A 20,054-nucleotide genomic window follows, 5' to 3' on the forward strand; every position below is an offset into this window, starting at 1 on the left:
CAGGCCGACATCACCTTTTAAACACCGGACCACACGGGGAAGTTTGACTGAACACCACGAACGTAAGATCCTGTCACAGCTTCGACCTCGAGAGAGAGAACTGGAGGAAGGATCGTTCTGAACACAGTCACTCTGAGTAGATATTTATTTCAACCAAATTCTCTTTCACATCATTTTTCCACATTCTTCTTTAAATCTTTACCAACCACTCGTCGTTTTATTTGTTACTTTTGTACCTTTATAACCCCACAATAAAACTAGAATCAACACCATAAAGTCATTAAGATCATCAGTATAATCTTTTTTTATCATTCTGCATAATTGTAATAAATTCACATTTAATCATTTTGAACCTTTTCTGTTTGTTTACTGATTGAAAAGTGCTCGTAAAGAATTCAACCTTCTGAATATGAAACTGATTAATTTATAATTTTCTTCCGTTAAACTGGAAGATGATGCACCGAGGACAATATTAATATCTTAATCAATTAAAACGCTGCATTGTAAATACTGTCTCAACCTGTTTTTGGGTCAGAAGCCTCCTGACAGTCAGATACACAGCCTGGCTTTGATTTGATGAACTATACGATTCATCCATCGCTGACCTGATTGACAGGCGGGCATGATGTCACGCTTTAAACCCGCCTCGACTCAAAGTTAGGCTGAGACAGCATTTCCAACATGGCGGCTGCTGCTGATGAGCCTCCAGCGCCCCCTGCAGGATCAGACGGCTGACGTCACTCCGGCTTCATCCGTTCATATTTACAGTCTACGCTCCGAAAGCTTTGTTGTCATGGAGATCCTCGACATGCAGCAGAGCTGGAGTCTGGGTTTGTCCCGCCTCTTTTATTATCAACGATCACATCCTGACAGGTAAAGTAGACACATGCCAAACTGTACAGCAAAAGTAATAATCAATATCCAAGAAACAAAACAGACTTTCACTTTATTGAATTTCCCTAAAGTTTCCAATATGAGCATCAGGGCAGAGCTGGGTAAACCAGGGATCCAGAGAAGGTGTTTAGACCCTCCACGTTCCCACAAAGCAGCCTCCCGCTCTGCAGCTCCACGTACACCTGGCCTCCCTGCTCCACGGACAGCAGCACCGTCTGCGTGCTGCTGTCCTCCGAGTCCTCTCTGTTGTCCTCCCAGGTCGACGCCACCACCTCCCCGTTCCTCATCAGCTGCACCTTATAGTACATCTTCTGGCCTTCCCCGCCCACCTTGGAGTAGACGGAGAAGGCGAAGGAGTACAGTCCGGAGCGAGGGGCTGTGAATGTACCTGGGAAGAAAATGTGTCTCAGGTGAGAAACTTCACTCGGCATGTTGAAAAGAAAACGTCCGACAACCTGATATTCAAACAGCTAATTTCATGTATTTCGAAAACTGTTTCTGTAATTCAGAAGGAAGTCAACTTTGACTTCACGACAGATGGTGTCTGATGCTCAGTTCTCTTCCTCCTCTTCCTCACTCCGCCCCTTCTTCTGCGGACTGCAGATTGGACAGGCTTTGAGCAGCACGTTTGACGTTTTGTATTTCTTGCAGCACGATTCGTCGATTTGTCTCTTCGACTTTCAGTCTTTTCGACTTTTCGCATTTGCTTTAAAACGAATATTGATTCAGAATCTGATGCACGCTTTTCCTGAGTGAAGCTTCGTTGCAGTTTCTGCAGGACACACAGGTGGTCATGTGCTCCAGCAGTCACAACCAGGTGGTTATCGATGCGCCTCTACCTCCACTTTGTCAGTTCTGTTCAGTGAAAAGCGTCTCGTAGTGATGAGCTGATTTTGACGCTCCCTCTCTTCGCACTGTGAGAGCTGCCGTCACAACACTTGTGTGAGGAGTTGAAATGAGCACTTACCCAGACTTGGGTTGTATCCACTCCCGTGGTTGAGGGTGACGACGTTGTAAGGAACGGGTCTGTTCCTGGTGAAAGGTCCCAAGCAGGTTTCTCTCCGACTCATGGAAGCCGTGAACGCGACCTTTACGCCTCCTGAAACCAACAAAGAGAAGTGAAAACAAACTCTGACGTCCTCGTTGGACGTCTCCGGCAGCATCAAGGGGACGTTTTAAAGAAATATAAACAGTTGATCCTTCAGAGAGCTCTCCTGACTTCTCTGGTTGGATCTGAAGATGACAATAAACGCAGAGTCGATCAGAAGTGTGTGTGCTGACTGAACGTCACCGTCACTTCCTGCACATGCAGCTGCTCACCACTAGTTGGTGCTGTCGCTCTACGACACAGACGTGAACCAGCACAGGTCATGTTTAGCTTCATGGAGTGAATAGGAAGTATTTGACCACATGCAGTGACAGATAAAACCAACATGGGGATGCATAACCAGCTCCAGCGTGTGGCCGTCAACCTACAAGGAGGACATGCTAACACGGCTAACGTTAGCCAAACCACCTCGGCCCCTTGTTCATGCTCACTTAAAATAAATGATGCTGAATCAGGATATTTAAGAGTATTTTAGCGAGTTTTATTTCACTTGCAGGAGGGAAGGATGTAGGAGGGAAGGATGTAGGAGGGAAGGACGTAGGAGGGAAGGATGTAGGAGGGAAGGATGTAGGAGGGAAGGATGCAGGAGGGAAGGATGTAGGAGGGAAGGATGTAGGGGGGAAGGATGTAGGGGGGAAGGATGTAGGAGGGAAGGATGCAGGAGTGAAGGATGTAGGAGGGAAGGATGCAGGAGGGAAGGATGCAGGAGGGAAGGATGTAGGGGGGAAGGATGTAGGGGGGAAGGATGTAGGAGGGAAGGATGTAGGAGGGAAGGATGTAGGGGGGAAGGATGTAGGAGGGAAGGATGTAGGGGGGAAGGATGTAGGGGGGAAGGATGTAGGAGGGAAGGATGTAGGGGGGAAGGATGTAGGAGGGAAGGATGTAGGAGGGAAGGATGCAGGAGTGAAGGATGTAGGAGGGAAGGATGTAGGAGGGAAGGATGTAGGGGGGAAGGATGTAGGAGGGAAGGATGTAGGAGGGAAGGATGCAGGAGGGAAGGATGTAGGAGGGAAGGATGTAGGGGGGAAGGATGTAGGAGGGAAGGATGTAGGAGGGAAGGATGCAGGAGGGAAGGATGTAGGAGGGAAGGATGTAGGAGGGAAGGATGCAGGAGGTATTATTGTTAACGATACGATATGGCACATACGATTTCTAGTGCTAGGAACACGTAGTTTAGAGTTTATAGATCGCTGTATATATTTTCTGTTTTATTTAAATACTTTTTTTTATTATGATTATTATTATTACTTATTTTTTAGCCTTATTTCCCACGTTAACTGTTTGGTTTTTTTTGCACTAATACACCAAAACTAATTCTTTGTATATGTAAAGATACTTGGCAATAAAAAACGATTCTGATTCTGATCTATAACAAATCATATATTATTACATATCTCAATAAACGTAGAATATCATTTTCTCGCCTTATTTGGATGCTAACATGGACTAAGGACGTAAAGTTCCCAGAAAACAGAAAAACGTCTGTAACTGTCCCACTGTGGGTTTTTTAAAGTATTTTTAAGTTGCTTTATTTTATTCCCAAAACAACAAAAGTAGTAAAAAGTCGAGTCCTTGCTGCAGATTACCGATGACTTCCAGCACGCTGTCTCCCAGCTGGAAAATGCGCGTGGACAGGTCCATGACTCTGTGGAAGATTTGGTCCTCGGCCTCTCGGAGCTCGGCGGTCGCACAGCAGCAGCCTCGCTGCTTCTGAAACGCACACTCGCAGTCCCACTTCCTGCACGGCAGCTCGCCTTCCCACGAAACTGCAAATGCACGAGGAGCTAAATGTGCTTTATTGTGAAAAGCTTTTTGTGTAGTGAGTCAGGTCAACAGTCTACGTACAGTGCAGGGTCTGAACGCCGCTCAAACTATAGTGCAAAAACACATTTTACTTTTTTCTGAAAGACACAAAGAGTTTGAGCCTCAAGATGGCCGAGTGCACGAGGAGGAAGAAGACTTGGAGCCTAGTGATCTGACAGCCTGCAGAAGAGTTTCGGAGATTGTTGTAATTTTTTTTATGCAGTCTGAATCTGTGTGTGTGTGTGTGTAATTTACTTAAGCCATAGGTCATGCACAGTCAACGTCATTCCTGGCTAAACTCGACCCCGCCCCCCTCCACTTCTTTTTCAGAAACATTTGAGGGAAATCATGAATATTAAAAAATAGTAAATTTGTCCTCTTTATTGATCATAAATAATTAATTACAGATAATTGAACAGCAGAGGAGTAATAGATTTACCTGCTGCCGTGTGTAAGCTGCTGATGCTGTTCTGGCCTCTCACTCTGTCCCACAGCAGACTCAGGAGAATCAACGTGCACGCTGCAGCTCTCATCTCCAGACACAGTGCAGTCGGTCCTGAAACAAGTCGTCACTTAATATCACAGCTATATAATCATTTACCCCACACTGTGCAATACTTCTACTATAGCCCACTTCATACTGCTATATTTATATTTCTGCTAAATTGACATTTCATACTGTGTAAATACTAATCTGATATTTCTGCTACATCCATTCAGATTTATTCTGCTGTTAACTGTAAATGAGTCCGAGCACACACATCCCTCCTTACATATATACCTACATACATATATATTTTACTGTGTGCACTTTAAGATGAAGCCAAGTAATCTCATTGTACAATTTGTATAATGACAATAAAAGCATTCTATTCGAGGATAGGATATAACTTTATTGATCCCCGATGGGGAGATTCAGGCGTTACAGCAGCAGCAGCACAGACTCAAAACAAAAAGTCAAAAACCAAATAAAATCACATAAACATGAATACAATCCAGGTAGTAAGGGGGGGGGGGATATATACAGAGGACTACAGTGTAGTGGACTCAACAGGAGATAGTAATATCTCTAGTCTATTCTTCTGTGTAGAGACAGACTGGGGATCGAACCTCCAACCCTCCAGATGAGAGAAACTCAGCTGAGCCACATCGTGTTTGTTCCTCTTCCTGGATAGATTCTGATTTCACTTGAATCTTTTTTAACGCTCACGTGTTACACAAATGTCTATGAATGTGTGTGTGTGTGTGTGTGTGTGTGTGTGTGTGTGTGTGTGTGTGTGTGTGTAAGCATACCTGGAGAAAGAAAGCTGATTCTGATCAATAACAGAACATGTGTCCTCACTGCAGGAATCCTTCTCTTCACTGTGTGAACAGCCGTCTGTCTGACGTCCCCGTTTATATCCACGGAGGGCGGAGGACTCTGTGAACCCGCTGATCCACGGGCGAGGTGTGACCTGCGAGTCCCCAGCGTGCATCAAAGTGTCCTGAGGACTGTATCCGTGTCTTTGCTCCCTTTAATAGGTCAGGGTGTCAGGTTGGCTGATAGCATCGCTCAGCTTGTTGTCTGTGATAAGCCTGCTGCATTATCCCCGTGCACCGGGGGAAACTGATGAACCTGGGAAGGCCCTGGTTTAGTTAGAGCAGCAGGTGGCACACACACTGACCATGTGTGTGTGTGTGTGTGTGTGTGTGTGTGGCTTATCGTGCACATCCCCACCTGGGAACGCCACAGGATCCTCCAGAAGGAGCTGACAGTAAGACGGATGTCTGATTGGTCAACTTGCTCTGAAAAAAAAACAAACTGATAATTTTTATGGTTTAAGGTCAAAAATACAGGCAAAGCAATTTTCACATTTTAAAAAATGTCAAAAGAATGAGGCTCTGATATGAGCGCGTGCACCTCCCAGTTTAAGGTGTGTGTGTGTGTGTGTGTGTTCTCATTTTAGAACGTTTGTCTTTATATCAAAGCCAGATGTAGTTTGATACAATCTGAATATGGATAAAAGAGCAAGAAAGAAAAGAAAACTGAGATCGCACAAACACGCTGTCGATCTAAAAAAAAGACCTCGCCATGAGAAGTTCTGGAAGCAGAATTAAAGTTCTGACAGACTGAGAGGAGGAGTCCACTCTTTTATGGTTTGAGCCCGAAATTACAAACTCACATTTGAAGTGTTTTTACATTTATTTCATTTTTAATTCATTTTCCTTCTTCTCGTTGTATAGAGTTTAACATAATATGAAATAATTCAACTATTTTATTTTATTTTATCCCCCCCCCCTCTTGTCCCTGATTTACAGGGAGATGTCTTCGTGGGTATATTAGATATGAGATAGTAGTCCCTAAACAACACGCCGGTGATGGTTATCAGCTCGGTCTCCATCTTTGTTCCTGCGTGGATGCCGTCAGTGTTGCGTTTCAAGGAGGGTCCGGGTGTCGGGCTGAGTGTGCGCTCTGTGTTCATTGTTCGGGTGAAATTGTATCCGTGCTGGAAACCAGCAGGGACTGCAGCCCGCGTCCTCTGTGGACCGTGGACTCTGAGTAAACACAGAGCGCTGCGTGTCCTTTTTTTCACACAGTAAACACATCACGAGTTATTAGACCGGACAATCAGTGTGCATCATCACAACGTTTGAATCACTCAAATATATACACACACACACACACACACACACAGGCTGGACCTGTTTGAGCTGCTGAGTTAAAAAAAAAAAAAATCATAATCTGCATGAAAGCATCTTTATTTTTGTTGTATTTTGATGATACAGACGTGTGAAGTAAACAATGTGAAGCTGAGACCTGAGGGGGGGGGGGTCTCGTCATGAGAGGAAACATCTCCACGTTGGTGAGGTGTGACGTCATCCGAAAGTCTGACAGTAAGGAGGAAGAGCACACAGCAGCGTCTTCCTCCAGCTGACGTTCATGTTTTTTCTCCTCAGTAAAACACACAGAGACCTTTAATTGAGACCTTCCTTTATTCGCCAGCAGAGGGCGATAGTGAGAGGGACTGATCTATAATGCTGATCCACAGCTGGCCAGTTGGAGGAAAGTGGCGAGCTGGGCCTTAAAGAGACAGTACGCCTCCTGCTAACAGGTGACTTAAAGTGTGGTCAGTGTGGTAACGTGGATACATATATGAGGAAGCTCGCATGGACTGACAGCAGAGGAGTAGCACCACATGGCTGCACAGCAGAGACTAGATTAGTAAGGCACAGTGTTTAGGGCCTTTCAGACAGGACGGCGTGCACGCTGAGCTCGCCACAGGGTGAGGCGCAGACGAAAAGAGGAGCGCGCACACGAGCAAAAAAATACAGAGCGCAGGAACTTTAGATCAGGAAGGTTCTGTCACAGCACTGTTTGGAGGAGGAAGAGGAGGAGGAGGAAGGAGAGGAGGAGGAAGGAGAGGAGGAAGATGAAGAGGAGGAGGAAGTGGAGGAGGAAGGAGAGGAGGAGGAGGAAGTGGAGGAAGAGGAGGACGAGGAGGAAGATGAGGAGGAAGGAGAGGAAGTGGAGGAAGAGGAGGACGAGGAGGAAGATGAGGAGGAAGGAGAGGAGGAGGAAGAGGAAGTGGAGGAGGAAGATTAAGAGGAGGAGGAAGATGAAGAGGAGGAGGAAGAGGAGGAGGAAGAGGAGGAAGGAGAGACGGAGGAGGAGGAAGATGAAGAGGAGGAGGAAGTGGAGGAGGAAGGAGAGGAGAAAGATGAAGAGGAAGGAGAGGAAGATGAAGAGGAGGAAGATAAAGAGGAGGAGGAAGTGGAGGAGGATGGATAGGAGGAGGAAGAGGAGGAAGGAGAGGAGGAGGAAGAGGAGGAGGAAGGAGAGGAGAAAGTGGAGGAGAGAAGGAGAGGAGGAAGATGAAGTGGAGGAGGAAGGAGGACGAGGAGGAGGAAGAGGAGGAGGAAGGAGGGGAGGAAGATGAAGAGGAGGAGGAAGAGGAGGAGGAAGAGAATGAATGAATGTGTCTGAGAGCGCAGCGCCCGCCGTGTCCTGTCTTCAGGCCTTGAAGCTGTAATAGAAGCTGAGTTAGTGTTAAATGTTTAAGTACAGTTTGATCTTTTCATCCATCTCTTACATGTTTACGTGTTTACATGTTTACATGTTTACATGTTTACGTGTTTACATGTTTACATGTTTACATGCTACAACCCAATAAATAACTTTACATATTGCAAATACATATTTTTGACAATCTTTGGATTATCTTCAGTAAATCTCTGATCAGCCTTCCTGCCGGCCGCTCATGAAGACTTTAAATCTTCAGTCACGGTGCAGCGGAACCAGGGTCCGAAATTAACCACCACCAGGCGCCGGACGCAGGTCGAGCCACACGGCGCCTAAACAACCCGCCATGTTTCATGTGTGTTCATGTAGCTGCAGCTTTTCTTTTTGTGTGTGTCGTGAGGACATGCTGACACGGTGCACTCACACACGGACCGGAACGCCAGCCGCCATGTTGCTTTTTTTTTTTTCCTGTTTAAGTGCAAACACAGTTGATTTGTGTTTGCACTAATCAACAAACAATAACTCCAACGATAGATAATCATTATCCCACTGCAGCCTGCTGTGGTCTATTAAACAGCTCTGCGTCTAAACACTGAAGATACAGTGCACGCTTATTGAGCAATTTCCTGTTTTGATAGAATAATTTAAATCTGCGATCCGATCCGACGGAAAGTGAAACTCATGCCATGAATTATTTTAGCCGTTACGATTAATAACTGGGCGCTGATTTTTTTTCCCCTCGACCTGCCACCTGAGCCGGAGAGTCAAAAAGGTTAATTTCAGACCCTGAGGGGGGTTTTTGGTTTATTTCAGCAGTTTCCCGTCTGCAGCGTTACGCTTCGTTCACTTTGGAGTCGTACGTGCCGCTGCCCTTGTAAGACGCCACGTAGCCGCTGGCGTCCGGGATGTCCTCGCGTCCCGCTTTTCCTTTTCCTTTGCCGGAGTCGTCAAAGCGCTCCTTGTGAGCTCCCGTGTATTTGCTCGTATCGGTCAGTCTGTCCACTGCTGCTGCTTTCGCAACTTTCTGAAAAAAACAAAAAATAATATTTAAAAAGGGGATTAAATTGAACTTATGCAGCCAGTCCCTAGTGGACACCCGAGGAACTGCAGCTTTTTTACAACAGACAAGTGACAATAGCTAAAAACATCAGACTAAAACAATAACATGAAAAGATGTAAAAAAAAAAATATGTTGTTGAACTGCTGATTCCTCCTCGTTGTATAAAACACAATTTACAAAAAAAAAACGTTTTATGGTTGACTTCAAGCTGTACGAATCAGAGTTGGGCACATTTAATTAAAAATCTGTTAACATGGATGTTAACTTCCGTATCAGTAAAGTCTTTAAATATGTAACTGAAGTTGAGTTCCAGCCTTCAGGAAGAGATCCTGTACCAGGTCCAGGTCCAGGTCCATCCAGACCCTGAGGACCGAGACTGAGACGTCTGAAGGTCTGCAGAACTCTTCCTGTCATAAAACCTCCGTAAAGATCCATCTGTGATCTCTGCACTGCACTAACCCTAACCCTTTACATCGACACTCATTCGACCAATCAGGACCTTCCATGCGCTGCTCGGGCCTTTAAAGTGAGGGATTGACGGACAGGTGAGGTATTTAAATGTGACTGACTGTGATGCCGACGTTGGCCGGCTCCTTGCCAGCGATGAGGCCGTAGAGCTGCTGCAGAGCCTCCTCTTTGCTTTTGCCTTTGAAGCGTTTGGAAGCCAACTCGCTCAGCGCCTGGTTGAACTGTTCGAACGTGATCACACGAGCCGACTTCGCCCTGAGGGGGGGGGGGAGGGGGGGGGACACACAGGACGGATGATTGGCTAACACACCTGTTTGTTTTCTGAGCGTTGCGTTCTGAACGACGTCTTACTTGACTTTGCTGAAGACGATGTCGACGTCGGTGGTGGTGACGTTCTTGCCGTCGATGACGCGGCAGTCCTTGCACAGCTTCGCAAAGTTCTTGCAGTTCATCTCCTTCCCCGTGGCTTTGGTGTCTCCGTGGACGGCGAACTTCTGGAAGGAGGTCTCCACCTCTGCGAGAGACGCCGAGCCCTCCGCCATGCTGCCCGGGGACACAAACAAACACGCCGATCAGACCAACAAAGAGAGGTCACGCAGGCGCCTTCCTCCTTCTCTCTCCGTCCTCAGAGAAACTCACTCAGAGCTTTAATGACACCACGAGCGGATTGATGGTCCGCCTGCCAAGAAGTGGCCGCCATCCTCATCAGCCTAAGTGAACATTTTCTCTCTCTCGCTCGCTCGCTCTCTCTCTCTCTCTCTCTCTCGCTCTCAGACACTCAAACTCTCAGATTCATCATTAGACCTCATCCAAGCTGCTCTCGGGCCAAACTAATTCAATCAACTCAATTTACAAATGGCTGCAGCGAATGGACAAACTGCTTCCTTCCCTCTCTCTCTCTCTCTCTCTCTCCCTAACACACACACACACACACACACACACACTTGAACACCAGTCAAATTGCAGCTTGCTCAGAAGGATATAAAATCAGTCAATAAAAGAATGTATGACAAATAAATCAATAAAAAAATTCATTTTCATTTCAGGGGAGAAAATCAAAAACAAATTCATGCAAACTTTTCCCGGCGTGCTCGAAGCCGCCTGTAGAGCCAGATGACGACTTCAGCTTGACATTAAAAGACACACTGAATGAATATAACTTACTAAATATAGAAACATCCTTTGACTGTCCGTTTTCACGGCTGTGACTTTAAACTGGCTGCCACGCTGTTATTAACTGTACCTGCTGAAGTGATGCTGCTGCGTGGATGTTCAGAAAAGCTGCTCAGTCGCTCGACCTCTTTGTCCTCCTCCTCTTTCTTCTTCTTCTTCGTCTGTTTCCTTCTTCGTCTGCCTCTCCTCCTCCTTCCTGCCACTCCCCGACTCGCTCACTATGACGACAGAGATGATGAGATACAGAGGAGAGAGAGAGAGAGAGAGAGGAGAGAGAGAGAGACAGAGAGAGAGAGAGAGAGGAGAGAGAGAGAGAGAGAGGAGAGAGAGACAGAGAGGGAGAGAGACAGAGACAGAGAGGGAGAGAGAGAGAGGAGAGTGAGGAGAGAGAGAGAGGAGAGAGAGGAGAGAGACAGAGGGCGAGAGAGAGGAGGGAGAGGAGAGAGAGGGAGAGAGAGAGGGGGGAGGGGGAGGGGGAGAGAGAGGAGAGCGAGGAGAGAGGGGGGAGGGGGAGAGAGACGGAGGGAGACAGAGAGGAGAGAGAGGGGGGAGAGAGAGAGAGAGGAGAGAGACAGAAAGAGGGAGAGAGACAGAGGGCGAGAGAGAGGAGGGAGAGGGAGAGAGAGGGAGAGAGAGAGAGAGAGGGAGAGAGACAGAAAGAGGGAGAGAGAGACAGAGGGAGAGAGAGGAGAGAGACAGAAAGAGGGAGAGAGACAGAGGGCGAGAGAGAGGAGGGAGAGGGAGAGAGAGGGAGAGAGAGAGAGAGAGGGAGAGAGAGAGAGAGAGAGGGAGAGCGTACCGACCAGCACAGTCAGTGACATCATCTCTTCTCTGCCTCTCTTGTGTGTTTTGTTTGCAGCTCTTCTTCCTGTTTTAAACATTAGACGAAGAAGATATACTTCATTCATCCCACGAGGGGAAAGTCAGTGTTTGTTGTCGAACATGCTACACACACTCAGGATGAAATACACACACACACACACACACACACTCAAACAGGACCCTGTCAGAGTGAGGAGGGGGGGGGGACTGAACCTCTGCAGCCCAACAGCCAGCTGATGGAGCCTCAGTTTGTTTTAACCCAACGGCCTCATGATGAGTCCTTTCTCATCATGAGCAAGGAACCAGAGAGGAGAGCAAACGAGCAGCTTGAGCTCTGATTGGACAGTCAGGTGCTGACAGGAAGTGCACAGAGACACAGACTGGATGAAGACTCCTGGACACTTTTTAAATAAACACATGTTGTTGTTTACTTCCAGGCGTCACTGGTTCATGTCTCTCACTCTAACTCATTACTCTTCTTGATGAGGTGACGTATCTCGTCCTCACTCCTGCTGCTGTGCTCCGTTGGCCCCGTCTCTCTCTCTCTCTCTTACCGTCACTGTCACAAGAGCCCTCTTGTCTGGACAAAGACGAGAGCGGCCCTCCAAAAGGACAAAGGACAGAGAGCATGCTGAACAAACGCACACATTACGAGAAGCTTATCAAACTGGAGAGCAGACACGAGTCGAGACGTGCGTACTTTTTAAACCTTACATGAAGCTTTTATTAGAGAGTCTCAAAAGCTGCTTCTTGTTTCCTTAAAGTGCAGATTCTGTCCTGGAGTGAATACTTGTTATTGTCATTGAGAAACGCTTTCTTCATCCCAAAATGCATGACTGACAAATCACCTTCCAGCACACCTGTCCAGTCTCCCAGGTGGAGGCGATGTCGACCTCTCTGACCCCCCCTCAGCGTCACAGCCCCTGAGCTGCACCACGTTCTGTTGTATTTTGGTACTAATTGAATTGTTTTACCTGACGGATATCACTGGAGTCTTCCACTTCAGTTTACTCGGCAGTATTATATAACAAACATTTTGTTTTAATCATTGGACAGCTAGTTTGAAAATCTGAGTGAAACAGATTAGACTGTTGAAGAGGTGAGCCGATGAGTAAACTTGTTTCCACATGGTTTGAAGCATCATGTGGGATTAGAAGAGCAGGTCTAACCCTGACCTGGACCTGGACCTGGACCTGGACCTGACCTGACCTTTGTTGTGACGCCACCAGCTGACCCTCATTCAGCGCTACAGGCAGGAAGCAGTTTTTATAATTAGTGTTAGAAATACTTTAGATTTATATTTAACCCCTCGACGCCTGTTGTCGTAAATTTGCATCAAAGCGCTTCCGCTCCAAATGCAGCCAAAACAGCGTGTGTATTCCTCCACTGCTGGTTGATGCACTACATGCCTTAGATTGTCATCGGACCAGTCGGAGACAGAACAACATCTGTTCAATGTGCTATATTTATGAACTCTGATTGGCTGTTTGTGCTGTCTTCAAATAAATGCTCTCAACTTAATTTAGCATCGACTTGAAATACTTGAAAACAAATTCAGGCATCAAGGGGTTAAAAGTTTTGCTCAGATAAGTGTGTGTATACAGTGTGTCCTGGACCAGTGTGTACACTGGGCCCGGTCCTGCAGGTTTTGGTCCCGTGGGCGCCCACATACTGACTCTGTGTTCTGTTCACAGGATAAACAGACGTCTTTGTTTTGGCATCATCACGTACCGTCATGAAACCCTCGGACCAGAGGAAGGCTGAGGGCTGTGAAGGACTGAATGACCCTTTAAACCTTTTCACTTGTTGTCCTGGAAAGACCTCGTAGAATATCGGAGACTTGATTTCTGCTGCAGGTTGAAATCTTTCAGGCCAAGTCGACACATGTTGAGTTGACGCAAGGACAGCGCGAAGCATCGCTGCAGACCGGTCCTCTTGACCAAAGCAATTTCGTTGTTCTTGTACCTGTACTTGTATCAATGACAAATAAATGATTCTGATTCTGATTCTGATGTTTGTATTATCATTTCTGACAGTCTCTGAACCGAACCACAAGAGTCCTGCGTGCGGTGCTGACTTTGTGTTTGAATATTTCTGATGGTGATCAAAGTCTTATTCATTCATGTTCCGGGGTACAGAGGGGCCCACAGCAACAGAACTAGAAGCCCGACGCACCCAATAACACTTTTTTATTATTTTCATTTTCCAAACATGTCACTCAAACTCGTGCACGCGGTCTTTAACTCCCCTCCTCTGCTCTCCTGTTTCCTATCCGTGTGAATCTGAAAGGACCCCTGCTGTATTCAGGTTTCTGATAAGGTGAGCTACTTTTTGGGTGAGTCTCTTCTTTCGCTGACAACTTGACCTTACCGTGTGAGCGAGCTGACAGTCCTGCTTGTTCGGCAGATTCCTGCGTGGTTTCTTTCACTCGGATGATGGGAAACAGGGCTCTGTGGGAAGACGTCACCTGTCTGTTTAGGGTCAAAACAAAACCTCCCCTATAAGTAGAAGCACAGACCAGCGTTGTCTCTGGTTTGAAAGGGAGTACGAGCCTCTGCTTGGACCTCAGTCTTAACCGTAACTTGGCAGATTTGTTTTGAGCAGTCTGGGGATTTTAATCTCGCGCAGCATCATGGCTGAATCCAGCTTCCCTTTCCCTCCAGACTCCTTCTGCCAGCTGTGTGCAGACACGCTGAGGGACCCGGTCACCATCCCCTGCGGTGACACCTACTGCCTGGAGTGCATCAAGATCTACTGGGACCAGTTTGACCACATGGGCGTGTACAGCTGCCCTCAGTGCCGCGCCACTTTCACGCCCCGGCCCGTGCTGAGACGCAACGTGCCCGACGTGAACCACGAGCCCCGGAGACAGCTGCCCGAGCTCACTCCCTTCCCCCACATGCAGCGCGAGTCCTTCTGCGATTTCTGCGTCGGCCGCCGCAGCAGGGCGGTGAAGTCGTGTCTCGTGTGCCTGGCCTACTACTGCGAAACGCACGTCAAGCCGCACTACGAGTCGTCCACCTTCAAGAGGCACAAGCTGGTGGACGAGACGGGCCACCTGGACAGGAAGATCTGCCCGCAGCACGAGAAAGGCCTGGAGCTGTTCTGTCGCACGGACCAGATGTGCGTGTGTGTGCTGTGCACGGTCAGAGAGCACCGGGGCCACAACATCACCTCGGCTGAAGAGGAGCGCGTGGAGAAACAAGTGAGTCCCAAACGTGTCTGTAAGTCAACAGGTGTGACATCCGGAGGACTAATTAGTCAAATTACTCAAACGTTCAACCTCCGTTATTTGAAGGATTTGTAATATCGAGGCTTTAATGGAGCCATTGAAGGAAAAGTAATGATCTTGTGCGTGCAGGTTATTATCTCATCCTGTTTGGAGAAGATGGTTCCTCGTTTCCACAAGTTGAGATGTTTACTTTTTCAGGGCTGCAGGAGTTTGTGCAACAAAGACTTAAAGTGGTGGAGCCGAAATCATTTGATTTTAAACTTTTTACTCGTATCAAAGTCTTAAAATTGTGACGATCTTGCAGTTTTTTTAAATTCTCTTAAGAGCACATTTTTATCCAAAATGATTTAAGGTCTCATTTAAATTGATTTTTAAAAATCCTGTCTTGTTCTTCTAAAAGAAAGTCCTGGTGGTCACCCAGTCGGAGGTCCAGTACATCATTCAGGAGAGGATGAAGGAGCTGCAGGAGCTCAAACACAACGTGGATGTTCTCAAAGTAAGATCACGCATTTGGACTTTTTTATTTTTTTATGTGAGTAATTGAAGCCTCTATGTGTAGAGTTTGCAATCATCTCTTTTTAAAAGTGGTCTCTGATTGGACCCTGCAGAGTGGTGCCCAGCGAGCGCAGACTGAAAGCGACAAGACGTTCCACGAAATGCTGCAGGCGGTGGAGCGCTGGAAGGCTGAGATCCATCAGATGATCACGGCCAACATGCAGGCGGCGATGTCGCAGGCCGAGGGCTACTTGGAGCGTCTGGAGCAGGAGATTCAGGAGCTGCAGCGAAGGGACGCAGAGCTGCGGCAGATCCTGGAGACGGAGGACAACATTCACTTTCTGCAGGTGAATCATTTGTCTTGATGCACCGTCTCCTCTCTTTGTTGTAGTTTCTGATAAACGCCATCAAAAACGTTGATCCTGGTCGTTAGTGTCTGTGAGGCAGGACGTAGGACAGAAACGCTGCTCAGTCCTGCACAGAGTGGGACTGATTAGCGCCCTCTGCAGACTCGTCCTAGTATTACTCCAGCTATGTGTTCACGCCTCATGATCGCAGACTTTGCTTGCATTTCGTCTGGACAACCAGCAGAGTCACGCTACCTGAGAGTTTGAAACTCAGGATCAGTGATGACGTGTTTTGATCTGCTTCACACGTTAGTCAGCGTGCGTGTTGCCTCGTAGCTTTAAGGCTTGCAACATAAACATGCACGATTACATTTAAAGAGGGACAGCATCATCCTCCCCCCTCACTCATCTTCAATACAAACCAAGGCTACCACAGCGTCAGGTACCTGGGGGCGTGTCCTCCTTAGGAGCCAATCAATAACTATCAACAACTGATTATTTATCTGTGTTCTGCCACCAGGGGTCAAATATAGACAAAAAACACTTTCTGCATATTGAGGACAAAATCAGCAAATGCATGCATGTGAATATGACATCTTTATGATAGCAGGAGGTTAATCGTTAAACTGATGTAGAGACAGAAAATGTCGTGTGCTCTGACTGTTTACAACCGGCCTATCACGCTCCCTCTCCTTCTGAGCAGAACTTCCCCACCCTGTGCGTTGCTCCTGAAGCCATGGTGCCCAAAGTGCTCATCAACCCTCAGTTCTCCTTCGGAGAGATGAGCAAGACGGCCATGGAGATGAAGGAGCACGTGGACGACATCTGTAAGAAGGAGCTGGGCAAAATCTCCAAGACAGGTTTGTTAATCCTGCAGGAGGTTTAGGGCGCACTCACAGCCCCCCCCCCCCCTCTCCGGCCTCCTCACATCGCTGCTCCTGAGCACTTCTTGTAGATATCAGTAGTGATGCGTCATGATCAAATGATGCGGCTCCGATGCTTTGGGTTCGCTCCAGCTCGGCTCATGTCAGAACTCTTGTGCGAGTGAGACAGCAGACGATTGATTAAAGAGTTCTGCTTCTGTTCTGTGGATTTGTTTGCACTTTTTTCTGCATTTATTTTGTAAATTTTGCATTTTTTGATTGAAACTTTAAACCCGAGTAAGAACGCTTTCGTAACAGAATAAATGCACCGAATGAGGCGATAAAAAGGATTTCTCATAGAAACACTGAACACAAACACAAACCGTTCATTACTGCAAAGTTAAGATAAAAACACGAGGAGTCCAAAGAGCCGACGTGTTGGGTTGCAGCGTGCTGAGTGTGAGTGCTTTATCATTTGAACAGTGAGTGAAACCCCGGTGTACGTCCTCCTGCCGAGAAATGGGGACAAACGACTGAAAGGTAGGTTCCATGTGAACTCAAACATTTAAGACTTCCTGCATAAAACCAGAAAGACGAGAACATGTTTGTGATTTCAGTTCCTTCCAGAGCTGATTTCCAGGAGCCAAAAACCAGGACAGACTTCTTAAGATGTGAGTGAACAGCGATTTGGATGATCCGTGTATTTACATTCTCAGAGTTTCATTTTTTAATCTATAAGATGCAGATTACGAAGTCGCAAAAAAACTAAACCTGCTGCTAACACACAAACAATATACATGTTAAACACACACACACACACGCAGCAGGTTCAAGAGAGACAAGGGGGGGTCACTAAAGAAGATGTTTACATAAAGAGCCACGTTAAGATTCATTGAGGTCAAGATTGAGTTTTTTTCCACATTGTGTGTTTGCAAACCGAGGAATCGTCGGCGTTTTAGCATTTAGCAACAGACTGAGCTTCCTGTTTATAACGTTTAACTTTACAACATGACACAGCAGAGTGGAGGCAGCATGTTGTAACACAGCCAGTTCATTTTAACATCAATACTGCGGTGGCCAATCAGATTTGAAGGAGGACCCAGACACACACACACACACACACACACACACACACTTCTGAATATGCTGCACGTTCATCCTCATGCTCGCGTGTTGTTCTGTCTTTGCTCAGACTCCTGCAAGCTGTCCTTCGATCCGAACACGGTGTACAAAGAGCTGGTCCTGTCCGATGGGAACCGGCGGGTCACGCGGAAAAAGGCGGTCCAGTTTTACCCGGATCACCCAGAACGCTTCGACGGCTTCTCTCAGGCGCTGTGCAAGGAGCCTCTGTCCGGTTTCAGGTTCTACTGGGAGGCGGAGTGGAGCGGCGAGTTCTCCATCGGGGTCGCCTACAGGAGCATCAGTCGGAAGGGGAAGAACTCGCACAGCCTGTTGGGCTACAACGACAAGTCCTGGAGCCTCTTGTGCTCGGACTCGGGTTACTCCGTCTGGCACAACAAAGTGGACCGAGATCTCCCAAACGCTCCCCGGGCCTCGCGGCTCGGCGTGTACCTGGACTACGCAGGTAACACCGTGGCCTTTTACTCAGTGTCAGAGACTATGGAGCTGATCCACAGGTTCAAAGGTCAGTTCAGTGAGCCGCTGTACGCTGGTTTCGGCGTTGGGTCGTCTGTCACGCTCTGCCAGCTGAAGCCTTAAAGTAGGCGCTGTTTATGAAATATATATATAAATATATTTGCCTCCTACGGATCGTGTGTGGTACCCACTCCCTCTTTGTTTCATGTCTGCTGGAGGGAAAAGGCTCTAAAATATAAAACCTGCAGTCGTTGAATCGTGGTCAACAGTCTGTTGTCATAGCGACAGGTCAGACGTGGATTGCTTTTATTCTTAACGCACAAACGCTTCATGCTAGTTCCCCTCGAGCACAGCCAGCGCCTGGTGTTGTAGTCAAGATCACACTCAGGGGGGGGGGTCGAGACGAACCCAAGAGAGCAGAGAGCTCCCAGAACGGGTCAAGACCAAGACCGTGAATATCCCAAAAACCATCATCGTCACGTGTGCAGCGAGCGTGTCTTTGGTGAAGTGCTGCAAGCTCCGAGTCAGCGAGCTTGCAGCACTTCCCCATGGCGACCCTCCACCGCCTGTCCGAGTGCCACATGCCTCCCATCCAGACATGCAGGTTTGGGTGTGCTGATGAAGAACTGGGATCCGTTGGAGTTCGGTCCAGCGTTGGCCATGGACAGGATGCCGGAACCGGTCCCCCCCCGGCACATGAAGCAGGGACGTCACTTCGACTGGAACACCAGGAAGGTTGTTGACGTAAGGGGCTAAAATCAATCAGTTATTGGTTCTTCTACACATTCATCTCATCTCAGGGACAAACAGCCTGTCAGTGGTCGTCTTGACCTCACAGGACCGAGTAAAAATCGAGACCTTCAAAAAGTGGTCTTAAGACCAAAACGGATTTCGAGTCCCACAACGCTACTGGAGGAAACGCAAGGTGGACTGATGGTCATGATGTGAAACTGTGCTACAGTGTACGAATCTGTGACGATCAGACAAGGAAACTGTCTGTGTACAAAACAGATAATTCATCCAATGTGTTGATTTAATGGATTTCATACAAACAGCAAAAGAAAAGAAAATCTTCTCTGTTTTAACATCATGATGCTTTTAGACACAAGAGGGGAAAAAAAAAAGTAAGACACTTTATGAACTGTTTGTTTGATGCACATCTTACTACACAACTGACATAAAACAAATGAAACATGTCGGTAGAAAACATCTGCATCGTAGGACTGACAATATTAACAAGTTAATGCAGGTGATTCATGCAGAGACCTTTAAGGTCACATATCATTTAAAATGATTACATAACACGTGTCTCTAGTCTCCAAACCCCCCAATGATGAGAAAGGTCCGTCCTCTCCGTCTTCTGCCGGCTCCACGTCTCAGAAACGACTCATTTTCATTGATAATAACAGAAGTTTAATTATTGCTCGTCGGAAACATCAGGTCATGCTCACGTAGTCATCCAAATGCTCCTGTGTGTTTTTTTCCCCCCACGCTTTTGCATAACAGGCGCCTCTGCGTGCATAGTGGCGAGCATCATGTTCGTGGTCATTTTGCCTGAGTGGAAGAGAAGACGAAGCTTGAGCCCCACTGCAAATCCAACGTGCCACACAGAAACTCTCTAACTATGTTTTTCAGCTTGAAGCAAATATGATAAATATTGTAACGCTGTGATGATTGTGATGGAGCGTTTTCAAACTGCTCTGCAGGCTGCATCCTCCTCCTGTTCTGACTAAATCAAAGTCTTGCTCTTCATTGATCCAGATGGGATTAATCACAATTAAAACATTGATCAACTGACAGTGTCATTCATATCAAGAATCCTTTTCTCAACGGATGATCATTTAATCGACTGCTGCTGCACATGACTGATTTTTAAAGACGCCTCGAGGTCACATGTCATGGGTACAAATAAATGAACCATGCACACTAAAGATTACTGTCACTTTATTGAGCTTGAACGACGTGTTTCCCCTCAGCTCCGCTCAGCATCATCACAGGTGAGTCACAGGACAGTTTGCAGGGCGGCCCGGGTTCGACTCCAGCCTGTGGCCTCCTCTCTCTCTCTCCCTCCCCTCCGACCCTGTCCACTGTCTCTCTGATAAAGGCCAACATTTTTTTCTTAAAAATAGAAATTGTGAAACCATGTTCCACGACCTCAGCTAGTCCTAAACAATGATTTGCAACGTGATGTAA

The 20,054-nt window shown here is 47.1% G+C and overlaps 3 protein-coding genes across 3 annotated transcripts; 1 reads left to right on the forward strand and 2 right to left on the reverse strand.

Annotated features, from left to right (window-relative positions):
* Nucleotides 1–914: 914 nt before the first annotated feature.
* On the reverse strand, nucleotides 915–6,267 carry LOC306820360 (cerebellin-1-like; the record flags this gene model as incomplete). Its single annotated transcript, XM_079338179.1, has 4 exons — nucleotides 915–1,282; nucleotides 1,862–1,993; nucleotides 3,589–3,768; nucleotides 6,102–6,267. 4 exons carry the CDS (start codon nucleotides 6,265–6,267, stop codon nucleotides 981–983), a joined length of 780 nt encoding a protein of 259 aa, XP_079194305.1. The 3' UTR covers nucleotides 915–980.
* Nucleotides 6,268–8,376: 2,109 nt separating this feature from the next.
* Nucleotides 8,377–10,758, reverse strand: tppp2 (tubulin polymerization-promoting protein family member 2). Its single transcript, XM_079338307.1, has 4 exons — nucleotides 10,577–10,758; nucleotides 9,685–9,876; nucleotides 9,435–9,588; nucleotides 8,377–8,829 (listed from the first exon to the last, which is right to left on the reverse strand). The coding sequence occupies exons 2-4, from the start codon at nucleotides 9,873–9,875 to the stop codon at nucleotides 8,638–8,640; spliced, it is 537 nt and encodes a 178-aa protein (XP_079194433.1). The 5' UTR covers nucleotide 9,876; nucleotides 10,577–10,758; the 3' UTR covers nucleotides 8,377–8,637.
* A 3,202-nt stretch (nucleotides 10,759–13,960) lies between these two features.
* On the forward strand, nucleotides 13,961–18,026 carry ftr84 (finTRIM family, member 84; the record flags this gene model as incomplete). Its single annotated transcript, XM_079338444.1, has 7 exons — nucleotides 13,961–14,533; nucleotides 14,961–15,056; nucleotides 15,169–15,402; nucleotides 16,106–16,262; nucleotides 16,749–16,805; nucleotides 16,883–16,936; nucleotides 17,458–18,026. 7 exons carry the CDS (start codon nucleotides 13,961–13,963, stop codon nucleotides 17,982–17,984), a joined length of 1,698 nt encoding a protein of 565 aa, XP_079194570.1. The 3' UTR covers nucleotides 17,985–18,026.
* Between the last annotated feature and the right edge of the window lie 2,028 nt (nucleotides 18,027–20,054).

This window comes from Symphodus melops, assembly GCF_947650265.1.
Source record: "Symphodus melops genome assembly, chromosome: 2".
Classification (NCBI taxonomy): Eukaryota; Metazoa; Chordata; class Actinopteri; order Labriformes; family Labridae; genus Symphodus; species Symphodus melops.